Below are 12631 nucleotides of genomic sequence, written 5' to 3'. Positions count from 1 at the left end.
ATCCCTGGAATTCACTGTCTCTTCTCAACGTTTGCTCAGCTCATTCCCAGCGCGGCTCCCATAGCTGCAACTTTAAATCGTGTCCTCTTAGCAAACTAATCAGTTAAGTATTCCTCCATCTGTCGCCCCCGCAGAGCTGCGACCTTATAACCCCCCCATCAGCCATCTACAACTCCTAAGACCCTACAGTGATATACCCTACATATGTTTTCATCTGGTCATTGTGGGCTGGTTTCACAGAACACACACTCATCGACGTGCTTTCACAGATTGTTTACTCATAAAGTTAGACAATAACACTGGGCCTGTATATCACAGTGTATTAAGAGATAAAGTGGAAGTTATCTGTATCATATCCACGGCTTTGAAATTCAAATTGAAGAAAGTTTGTCAGTGCTCGGGGGCTTTATATGAGAAATATTGAATCGTATGAAGTTATATGAATATTAATTCATGAAAAGAGAATTATGTTAGTGGTTAGGAAACTGTAAAGACTGTTTCCCTGTTCAATCCCTCAGATTAGATTAGCATAGAGGCTTACGGATGCTGTCAGCATTATGACTGTGTTGATAACAAGTGTTCATTCCAAACACACTATCAAGGGAAACCTAGAAGCACAGTGGGTGTATAACTAAGACAGAACTGGATTGATCATGGTTTAAATATAACTATGCTACTTTAATGTTTCATTTTCTGAAGGATATACAGCAAACCCTCGCTTTTAAAAACAAACATTGTTTACTGTATAAATTAGATCCCATCAGATATTGATTTCTGGGGCCAATACTGATATAAGGGACTTAAACATTTCCTAAACTAATATATAAGCCAATATCCATATTAAAAAAGATGTGGTAAATGGGAAATCCTAAAATAAATGTAATTGGGTTTTGAGATTTATTTTTAAATAAAAGAAAATGCAAGGGACAATCCAATATATGGAACTTGAATTCAGAAAATATGCATAATTGTCTTTACAGAAATATAAACGCTGATACAAATATGTTTGTGAAAGGATATCATTTATCAGTTGGCCTCTAATATGATTTTAGCTCTCAAAAAATAGGCACAGTATTGCTTTGCTTTCATAAGCAATATGAACATCCACTGCAAACTCTATTTGCATCAACTGCAGCATTTCATTCTGCCTTATCACGTTACAGCATCAGCCTGCCAGTTTTTTAATACTTCTAAGTTGATTATATCCGAGAACCACAAACACCAACAGTGTCTCCTCAGGTTTCAAGGTGCGTGTCATGAATACGTAATATGATAATAAAACCAGTTAACAATCAGGCATTAAAAGGTTTTCCTCTAAAATAAATGTTTTAAGCAATGATTTAAAATGCAGAACCTTGGAGTCCTGATGGCAAAAGTCTGGTTGCCCTTAGTTACCAACCTGGACTTTTCAAGGATCTACAAACAAAGTCTTTGTTGAATTTGTTTCCACCTCCTTCTAAGCTCTGTGTGTTTGTTTCTGTCTCCCTCCAGAGGTTCACCGAGCTGGCTCTGTCCCCCCCTCCAGTCCAAGGCCTGACACCAAGGTTAGTGGAGCAGGCCGAGGAAATTGATGATTCGTGTATGAATGAATGAATAATGCCTTTATTTGACTTTCACTTCTTCCAACACCAAAAATGATTTCTTATTGATCAGTGCAGCCAGGATTTCCACCACCTCACCAGTGGGAATATTTTTCCTTTAGGTGCATCAAGTGCTTTGGGCCTCGTGAATAATTGAGGACGAGTCATCTTTATTTTATTGGTTTAATGGATCAGGTCCGAGCAGTGGTCTCTTAACACGCTCCCAAAAGACCGAGGCACCCGTACACACACACACGCACACACACACACAAACACACACATTTGTGTCGTACAAAGACACACAAAGACAAACTCTGCACAGCACCAAAATGACATGATCAGCTTCCATTCATGTTCTTGTGAGCCGATCAGCCAGAGGAAACCAAACGGATGCATTTGTGGTCACAAAACTTATCACCACTGTAAATTGGATCCCAGTAGAAATGAAATATCAGCAGCAGCCGTCAAACTGTTTGTTGCAGCTTGTGGTTTTGAGATGTGAAACCTCAGGTCTATATGAACTGAATAAGACTCATTTAATTTACGTATGTGTTTTTACCATAGATTGTATGTAGAGATTGGAGACATGGCAGCTCCTCAAAAATTAAGGCAAAGCATCTCCGTTGCCCCCTGGTGGCTGGCTGCAGTATTGGTCATAAAACCCCTCTCCTTTGTTCGTGGATGAGTCATGGGACAAACTTTTTATAAAACTACAGGTTGAATCATTAAAATGACAAATGAAAATTTGGTTTCTGTCATTATAGTTAGTTCTTATCACACTGATAATGTACAAGTGGACATTTTCATGGTTTTACTTATTTGACACTGTCCTCTTGGTCTGTGTTTTCATATATTGGGCCCAGAAATATTAGTTGCCTTAACCATGAAGTTGTGTAAGTGAGTTTGATGATAATGTATTGTATTTTAAAAGCTCTGTGGAATGACAGTGTAGAAGCTGGATATAAGAGAAGTCACTTTAAAGCATGTGGACCTCTCTGTGTTTCAGGCTGAGCTCCAGCTTCCTGCCACCAGGGGAACCAGCAGGCCTCAGTGAGCAGTTCCAGCCAGACAGCCTGTACTCCAGCAGGGGGCTGTACGCTGATGAGCTGCCCTCGTCTGCAAGACCCAGACCAGTGGGGGGAACTACTGGTACGAGTGGAAATCACAAATGTGCAAATAAAATGTGCAGAAAGCCTTAAACTTCTAATACAGCCCTGCAAACAATCCCATTTTCTAAGTTTGGTTAAGCATGAAATGTCCCTACAGCTGCATGAAATGAAAATCTGAAAAATACATGGGCAATAACACTTGAAGGTTGAACATTATTTACTGTCTTTACACAGAGAGTTTTTCTGTGGACTCTCTGTTGTGGATGTGAGCCACAGATTCACCCTTTAAACCTGTCAAACTTAAAGAGCCTCGTGTTTGTCTTAAGATATTAAAGGAAGTAGAACGATTCTGCTGTCGTCATGTGACTTAGACCAATAGAAATTGATTCTGGCTTTTACCGACAGACAGAGACAGAGATTGTAATGATGGTATCAAAGTATATAAGAGGAGCTGCTGTGGATTGAGTGTCAGGCACAGTAGCCCCGACATGATGCTTGTGTGTGTGTGTGTGTGTCTGTGTGCAGGCGCCCAGCTCCATCATCTCACACAAGTGGGACTGTCCAGTCGGATCAACGGTTACCCAGGAGGAGTCCGAGCTGCTCCGGGCCAGAACGGAGGCATCGGCTGGAACCACTACCACGACGACAACTTCTCCAGAGCGAAGGCTGAAAAAGACGCAGTGAGTGAAGCAAAGATCTGCTGTGAAACTTCTGCTTTATTTTGCCGAGTGGATTTTCAATGCCATACTGCTCTGAAAAACATCTCCTTCTAGATCTCTACCACTTTATATTTCCTTCTTGTTTTCTGTTTCTACACTTTTTCTGCCTTTTCCTCACTTTCTCCTCCTCCTCTTCCTCTTTGTCTTCTCTTCCTTCCCTTCAGTTCCTGGACTGTCCTGACTACTCGTGCTCCCCTATCTTCCAGATGCCTAGAGGTGGTATGCGGGAGCCCTCGGCCCCCCCGGCCCTCCTGGACCCCCCCGTGAGCGGCTACATGTCGGCCCCTCCGCCCCTGGACCCGTCTCCTCCCTCCCACTCCTCTGCCTCCCTGATCAAGGCCATCAGGGAGGAGCTGATGCGTCTCTCCCAGAAACAGGCAGCTATGCCCGGCTACCACAGCTGAAGACCCGGCCTCCTGTCGCCGTCGCTCTAAACCAGTCTCGCCACTGACCCTGCCTGTCTGCTTCGCCTGATCCCACAATGCTTCCCATGGAAGTCCCCGAGGGTGTACAGCAGAGAGATCCAGTCCTGCTAACGTCGAGTGAAGAGGCCGCTCTCGTGAAAAAAAAACTGACCGACAGGATGTTTGACCCGGAATCAGCTGCGGTGTCAAACCAGAGACAGTGTTATGAAGTGAAGAACAATGTGAACAGTATTCTTTAGATGCCGGGACGAGAGGACGTATATATTTCTGTGGATCAGAGGAAGGATCCCCCCCAGAGTTCTGGCCGCTGTGGATCCACATGAAGGACTTTCACTTTAACTTTCAGACTCAGTATTCTGTGTCGTGGTTCCATTCCCATGCTGCCTTCACTTAACAGACAAACCCTACGTGAAAACAAGCTCCTTCCCTTTGCTCGTGTCACTTTACCTGCCCTCCAGGTAGCTGTTGTTTACCATCACAGGCCCTTAACCTCCTTCTAACCATCAGGTGCTACTTCATGTTTTCTGCCATGATGAGCCAATGCCTTGACAATGTGACGTAGCTTCCCCCCCCCGACCCGGTCTACAGTACATGGCTACAGTAAAGGTCAAAGGTCACAGACAGTAGGCACAGAGAAGCATCCGCAGAGACTAATAAACATTAACACTACCTGCTCATCCCTTACTAAACTGAAGTAGCACAGATTTATTCTGGGTTAGTATTTTTTAGATCCTTTTGACTAACAGTATGTAATTGTTTCTTTTTTCTTTCATGCTAATGTCTCCTGTCTCTTGTTTGTGTTCATGTTTCGTGGCTGACGGACAACTTGACAAAATGGCCTTGGAACACACAACTGTTTTGGACATAGTTCTGCAGGGTTTCAGCTGGGTCTTGAAAAAGTCTCAAATTAAATAATCAGATTTTAAGGCCTTTAGAAAATTGAATACATAAAAATATAACGACTTAGGCAGGTCTTGATTATGTTCACTTTCATTTAAAGCTAACGCCTCTGTGTGTTGTAGTCTTTTCTCAATGAAACAGATATTAGCTAGCTGTAATAAAACTACATGCATAGAAGCTGTCAGGACTATTCTCTGTGGGAAAGACCATGGACACGTTCTGGCTCAGATATTCCTTCTTATCTGTTGTACTTGACAAATCTTAAATTTCATTCATTATGCTCTGACAGTCTTGAATTTAACTTGGTCAAACCAGCAGAAACCCTGTGGATTCATATAAACTGTGGATTCCTGACTGAATCCACATTATCTCAGCTGCACATTGGTGGTAGTTAAAGGTTTTGAGCCCTATTTAAATCCATCATATCTGGATTTTTATTTGGATCCAAATCAAATTGCACATAGATATCAGTCCCCTACATAGGCCTGAAATCTTTTCAACATCAAGAGTCATGAATATTCCATGCAAAATAATTCCTGGATCCACCCTTTTTGCAGATTCATGCCAAAAATCGTATTTGGCCCGTTTTCCATCCTGCCACCAAGTTCTGCTGAAATCTGTTCCGTAGGTTTTTGTGTTATCCTGCTAACGAACAAACAAATAAAAAAATGACGACAGTATTTACTTGACAGTGATGTACAGTTAGCGCTGTGTGTCCTCAGTATTTGGCTGTAATAGATGCACTGTATGCAGACTACTTGGTACAGCTCAGGTCTTTAGAGAAAAGAGAGATTGCTAATGGACAAATCAGTATAAAGACACTTTGATAGGTCAGCAGGGTGAAACGCTAACGAGGGAAAGTCCTTTAGTTTGAACATTATCCTGATTAATTAACTCTTTATAGGAATCAACCCTCTCTGTTTCATGCAGTATTTAAACTTTGCTTTGCCTTGTTGACAGCACAGGAAGAAGAGAAACATGTATTTGTTGTCACTTATGTTTGTGTTCATGTGTTTTACATTCTCTTTGGATTTAACTTGCCTCGTGTTCACTTCAATGTCTCATAGTCATCGTACTGGTTGGAAATCAGTTTTTTTTATTTGTTTTTATTGACATGACATTCCCCTGATATTTTGTTATGTTCTGGGACCTGAAGTTATATTTTATTTAAAACGAAATAAAAAGAGAAAGTTATTGAATTGAAAGGGCAGGGCCTGGAAATATGTGTTTGGACTGAGTTACCAGTATCATGCGGTGGATTATAAATCCTCCCGACATGAGACACCAACCGTTTGGAAGGGAGTTGAAACATTTTTTTTACAGACATTACCAAAGCATAGTTACAGGTTTTTTTCATTGTTTTCAATCTGATGTGCCTTTTGGACTCACCTGAACCGACAGGGGGCGACAGACGTTCCCTGATTGGGATTATCATAACAAAATCACAACAGTAGTCCACTCCAGAGAAGTCGTTAATGTCCCATAATGGCTGTTGATTTAATTGGTGCTTTTATAAAACTGAAATGAAGACGATCAAACATTGTAGTCGTACTGAGTTTTCATCCTTATTGTTCATTTCACTGTTCATGTCAGCGACCTCACACTGTATGCCTCCATCTGCTGGACGTGTGCTGTAACAGCAGCACGTCTACTCATGTTGCTTTTCTTTTTTAATTTTTAATTTTATAGTTGTTGTTTTTCATCTGTGTTTACCTCCTTGTACTTTGTGGAATCTGAATCTGTTGGCTGGCCCAACGGTACATGTTTGTTTGACTGATGCTGGCTGCATGTTTCATTATTGTGTTACTTTTGTTGTTGTTTTTTGTGCATGCTGTTCTCAATTTCATGAAATACAAAAATAGTCTCTCACTTGATGTGTCTTTGAATTTCAACTAGATTACATTCCATTGTTTACATTATTGTTTGATCGCCTTCAAAACACATTTCATCCATTAAGTATTTTATATTTTTAAATGCGTACTTGGAGGGGTTGCTGCAATTACCACAAACAACCAGACGGGGGCAGCACATGACAGGAGAACCATCCTCTTTAGTGCTCGGTTGCTGCAGATGATGTAACCAGCTCCAAGGAGGTTTTGTGTGGGTCTCTGAAAGGAGGTTGTGTTGTGTTATCTATACTCAAGAACATGTCGTGGAATATTTATGGTTATGAAACTCTTGACAGTAGATAACTGATCCCATTTTTATCATGATTTAGTCATTTTCCTAGGAGCTGTATAGTTTAGGTATAAATAACAAAATGTTATAAGTAAACAAGGCAGCATTTCCCCCTGAAACTACTTGTCTAGATTGTCACAACTCTACACATGATTGTCTAGTTCTCATGGAATAAACATAGAAGACAAAAAGAAGTGGTCTGAAAACCTAAATGATTTATTTATCATGTTAAAGAAAGGGAAATAAAAACACCCTGGATCTGCCTCTTCCTCCACATCCACCACCAAAATGTGATGTTTTCTTCTCAGGCCAACAAATAAAAACAAACACACAAACAGACACGAGTGAAAACAAAACAACCTCTGCGACGGAGGAGAGGAAATACTATCAATCCCTCTGATCGGCTTGTGGGTTTTACTCTTCTTCTTGCACTAAGGAACAACTTCCTGCTCCCGTCTCGACTTCTGTCTCATCCCATCAGATGCTTCCCCCCCCCTCCTTTAATCCCATCACAGCACCTAAAGCCACCGGGGGATGCAGCTAAACGCTCCGACCAATCTCCTGCACTCACTGCACACAACAACTTGAAGAGTCACTGCATTGATCTTTTCACAGCCTGGTTGTGTTTGTATAGAAAGTGAATGGGAAGAAACATCCCAGTGAAGTGCGACTGGGAGAAATGAGGATGGTTCAGACGTCAGCCTCCAGCCTCAGCTTTCTGTCTTAAGCTATTTAACCCTGGTCTCCTCCACCACACTGGAGATTACACCTCAGTGCATGGTGTTGTGTGTTTGCTACCTTAAATACGAGCAAAAACGACACAAAATCCAAGTGTTGACATTCAATTTCACCTTTCATTTGACTCTTTTTATTGTGATAGTCTCTCATTCTCTCCATGTCTTGAGCTGTAAGAGCGTCCTGTCCTGTCTGACCGCCCCTGGCCCTCCTTGTGGGGTCTAAACCTCCCAACAGTAATCCTGTCTGTGAGAGTGTGTGTCTGTGTGTGTGTGTGTGTGCTGTCCCGTCCCAGCTCAGCCAACTGAATCCAACCCCCCCGGCCCATGCAGCATGTAGGCCTTAGCGCAACAAGAGCACACCCGGGAGCTAATCTGGATCATGACGGTAATTAGTGGCCAGGGTGTCCAGTCCGGTCTGCAGGAGGGGAGGTGAGGAGGGGGGTCCGACCCAGAGAGGAGTCAACACAGGCCGGTTCTACCCACTGACCTTGGAGAAATCTGTGAGGGCGGGAGAGGAGGAGAGGAGAGGAGAGGAGAGGAGAGGAGAGGAGAGGAGAGGAGAGGAGAGGAGAGGGGAGGGGAGGGGAGGAGAGAAAACAGAGAGGGAGGCAGATCCAGGCGTTAGCTCACTGACAGAGTTCCAGCACTGCAGATCTCCCTCTCTCTCTCTCTCTCTCTCTCTCTCTCTCTCTCTCTCTCTCTCTCTCTCTCTCTCTCTCTCTCTCTCCCTCTCTTTCTTTCTTTAGTCTGCCTGTGAAAGACAGAAAGACGAGAGGAGCAGGGAGGAGCAGGAGGAGGAGGAGTGTGAAACAGATCCCTTCACAGATGAGAGAGAAGGATATGTGGACTTTTTCTACTGATCCCAGAAATCTGAAGCACTTGTGAGTAGACTGCTATCAGTGTGTGTGTGTGTGTGTGTGTGTGTGTGTGTGTGTGTGTGTGTGTGTGTGTGTGTGTGCGTGTGTGTGTGTGTGTGTGTGTGTGTGTGAGTGTTCTGTATGGCTGTGATAATGAGAGTCTCAGGAATTTATGGATGCAATAGTTTCTTAACCAGATCATCGCGGACAGGAAGTCTTTACAGTGTTTGTTGTTTCTGTAACCAAGGTGTGTGTGTGTGTGTGTGTGTGTGTGTGTGTGTGTGTGTGTGTGTGTGTGTGTGTGTGTGTGTGTGTGTGTGTGTGTGTCTACTCCTGTTAGTTTGTTGCATTTACTTTGTTTGTATGTGTGTGTGTGTGTGTGTGGTCCTCGCCCTCCTTGTTTTCCTGTGTGTGTGTGTATGTGTGTGTGTGTGTGTTTTATTATGCAACAATCTGCCTGCTGCTGTTTCAAAGCATCACCAGAGTTTCTGAATTGATGGCAGCAGGTTGTGTTGGCGAGCAGAGACACTGCAGCACCTCCTGCAGCATCAGGCCGAGGGGCCGAGGGGCCGAGTGGACGAGCTGTCACCCAGTGATGTCACTGAGTGATGTCACTGGTTTCACTCTCCCAGTCTGTGTCAGGAGGTTCAAATGGTTTTCACCTCCAACGCAACATGTTCCTCAACCAGTTTCTGCACTTTTCTGAATATTTATTACTTTCTTTTGAAGTCCAAACCCTCTCCAGCACCGACCTCTCCTCTCCACCGGCCCTCCTCAGTGCACAGTTGGTAATCTTTGCTCTGTAATTGGGTTGGTTTCTCCCCCCCACCCAGTCTTGGCGTCAGGAACCAGGGGGTGGGGGGTCGAGCTGGTTCCTGAGCTTGACGTGCAGAAACAAAAGGTTGGAAGGCAAACGTGTCATTTAGCTCCGGCGTGGGCTGCAGAGCAGACACACACACACACACACACACACACACACACACACGTGTGGTAATAAGAGAGGAGGAGGAGGAGGCGTGAGCCTGCAGCACAGTCTGTGTTCATAACAGATGAATAAGCAGCTGTGGGGAAATGAGGGTGAAGGTGAGAGAAGAGGGAAAGAAAATAATGGGACGATGCTCTTTTCTTTACTTCTGCCGGTGGCTTGTGCTGCCCCACTTCCTGCTGCAGGACACAAATATATATCTTCTCCCTCAGGCTGGAACCAACAGCTCCTTGTGATGTTCCCACTGTCCTCAAGGTCACGGTGCAGGTTGTCCGCTGCCTCCCTGCCCCCCCCCACCACCAGGCCATACTGTATCAGAACACACAGAGTTGATATTGTGTGAGTGGGAGGCAGCGCTCATGTGATGTTCAAGGAGGAGGTGAATAGCTGTCATTCATAGGATGGTGACCGTTTGCTCAGCAGCTGCCCTCTGCTCCGACTGCAGACACTGATCCTGCCTGTCAGCTGCTGCCGCTGCCGCTGCTGCTGCCGCTGCCGGAGACCTGTCCTCCCCCTGGAGTCCATCGCAGAGGTCGAACCCGTTGAACCCGTTTGTTGTGCTCCATCAGAGGCGTAGAGAAGTGAAAAATGGGATAAACTCCACTTCACGACTGAAACATCAACTCTTATGACATTTTGATTTGAATTTGTAAGATCAGAGTGTTTCTTTCAATGTGAAAGTAGAAGTTTTAGGTTGAATATTAGATGAAAAAGTAAACTATTATCAACTTTTTGTCTCAGTCCCAAAACCTTAAAGGGATAGTTCACCGAAAGAAGAAAATTCACTTATTACCCCCTCACCACTGTACCGATGGAGGTGGTGGGTGAAGTGTTTGAGTCCACAAAACACTTCTGGAGTTTCAGGGGTAAACAGCATTGCAGCCAAATCCAATACAATTTAAGTAAATGTTGACATATTCTTCATATATTAAAAAGCAAGTGCAAAGCCACCAAACACCTCCTTTGGTGTCGTCCAAGTGTTTGTAAGCCCCTACATTCAGATTCGACTCAAAACAAGATCATTTACATCACTCCGGAGGACTAACTTTCCTTTTTGGGTGAACTATCCCTTTAATTGGAAGTAGAACAATATGCATCATTTCATGCAGAATCGGTGCAGTGCATGTAGCCCTGGTTGCAGTGGTTTGACTTAATAAAACTCCCCAGTGTGCCTCAGCTGATCTTCAGACACTGGATCTCTCTGCGCTGCTGCCGCTCAAACCTCAGCCTCTGGACGTTTACAGGAGAGTCAGCAGCAGCAGCAGCAGCAGCAGCAGAATGCAGCTCTGGCAGGAAGCAGATCACTGCCAGTGACTGGAGTGAGTGAGTGACATGTGAGACAGGAGGCCTCTGCAGGCTGTAGAGTGAAACCCACCAGGAAGCAGACTGTGGGTTTTAGAGGAACTGAGGAGTTAGAAGGGATGAATGAGAAGATTGGTTGTATGTATGAACCTGTTTTACATTCTGAGGAGCCTCAGACCTGGTGTTACGGTCGTGAACAGTCCGGACAATAATCAGCAGATAATCCTGCTAAGCTGTTATTAGCTGTGTTGTGGTCAGCAGATGGACACTGCAGGGGTGTGCTCCGTCTGATCTCACTGATCTGTTGTAGTTCAGGGTCACAAACAACTCAACTAACCTGCACATATCTTTATTAATCACATTTTATGTTTTCAACGCTCTCCGTCCGTTTGTTGGTTCGCTTGTCCATTAGTTAGCAAATGTTTCACTCTCCTATTTGCTCTCACAGATTTGAAGAGAACCAGGAAGTTCACCGCTGCTACATTTGCGCATTTGTGACACAAAAACTCCCCGATTTCCCCGAAAGCTTTCTTTACCACCGGGAGATTTTTCCAAATTTTCCTTGATTTCTAAGAGAATAATTACATTAAGATCCATGAAAACATCAGGCTGATTTTGTTTGGTTCCAAATAAAAACCTGGATCCAGTGACTTGAAATGTGGTTTCTCAAGGGGACTGTTATTTTGTGGGAGTAAATGGAAGGAATTTGTTCTGTTAGGTCACAAAGTATTGTTCGACCTAATGTGGACAGGATGGGACTCCAAGTTCGCTTCTATAAACCTGCGTCTCTTTGTGATTGTATCTACGGAGCAGCCAAAGAATCCAAAACAGCTCGGGCACAGTTTCCCCGAACACGACTGGGACTCATCTTTTAAACATCGCAGGAAACATTCTCATCAGCTCACTCCGTCAATTCCAGGTCCTCAGACGACTCGGCGCTCGTCAGAAACCAGAGCAACCGGCCACAACATCGACATGAATGCAGGACGCAGTGTTTCATTGTGATCTGCAGTGGATTCTTTTTAGGTCTGATGTACGCGGTTTATGCAGAATCAATTGAGCTGAGCAGGTCGTTACTGGCATTGGCTTCATGTTCCTCCTGAGCCGGGAGTCGGAGTTTAGCTGCATCAGCGAGATGTCAGCGAAACACAAATAAAGCAGTGTCATGCTTTGGGGGCAGAAAATGAAACGGGGAAATGTTTGAATCTTTTAATGAGTAATTATCTGTGCCTGTCTTCTCTGGGTGAAGCACTGTGCAGGTGCATGTAGGGATCAGTACATCTGTCTGTCTGTGTCTGTTTGTTCTACATCTGTGTTTCTGGAGTGGAACTTAAAAAACAAACTTACAATTAGATTCATCAGGTAGTTTGATATTTTGGGTTTCATAGGATAAATATCCCGACTTCAGGAAACTGTGATCCGCTGCATGGATGTGTCCTCTCATAATGACTTTAGTTTGTGTTGGATTTATGGATATATTTCCCTGCTTTACTGTGCAAAGACACAACTGTGTGGGTTTGAGTTTGTATATAAGTTGTGAGTCGGTGGTTTTGAGTTCCCGCCCGGTGTCTGGCACTAGTTTTGAAAAAGCCAAATACTTTCTGAGCAGCCACATTTGTCCGTATCACCTCAGTCAAGTTCATTAACTCAGCAACCACAACATTGTGTTGGTTTCCAGGCAGAGCTCTTCAAATTCTTCAGTTCATGAATATTTACATACATAACAATATTACATTATAAGTAGTTTGAAATACAAACACAGTTTCCCAATTTGTTCTGTTTCTCTGATTCCAGTATTTATTTGCCCTGTAAACAACTGTGGGAGTTGACATCACGTCC

General features: G+C 43.8%; 1 protein-coding gene across 1 annotated transcript in view; it reads left to right on the top strand.

The window, feature by feature from the left end:
• si:ch211-1e14.1 (UPF0606 protein KIAA1549) overlaps positions 1-3812 on the top strand; it is a 30883-nt gene extending 27071 nt beyond the window's left edge. Inside the window, exons 18-21 of the mRNA XM_061075864.1 lie at positions 1492-1544; positions 2587-2729; positions 3215-3369; positions 3573-3812. Coding sequence (XP_060931847.1) covers positions 1492-1544; positions 2587-2729; positions 3215-3369; positions 3573-3812 — 591 coding nt within the window. The remainder of the gene's footprint in view (positions 1-1491; positions 1545-2586; positions 2730-3214; positions 3370-3572) is intronic.
• The last annotated feature ends 8819 nt before the right edge of the window (positions 3813-12631 follow it).

The sequence above is a fragment of the Limanda limanda genome, chromosome 8 (assembly GCF_963576545.1).
Source record: "Limanda limanda chromosome 8, fLimLim1.1, whole genome shotgun sequence".
Lineage (NCBI taxonomy): Eukaryota > Metazoa > Chordata > Actinopteri > Pleuronectiformes > Pleuronectidae > Limanda > Limanda limanda.
Note: the sequence above shows the minus strand (reverse complement) of the source record. Positions and strands in the feature narration are given on the sequence as shown.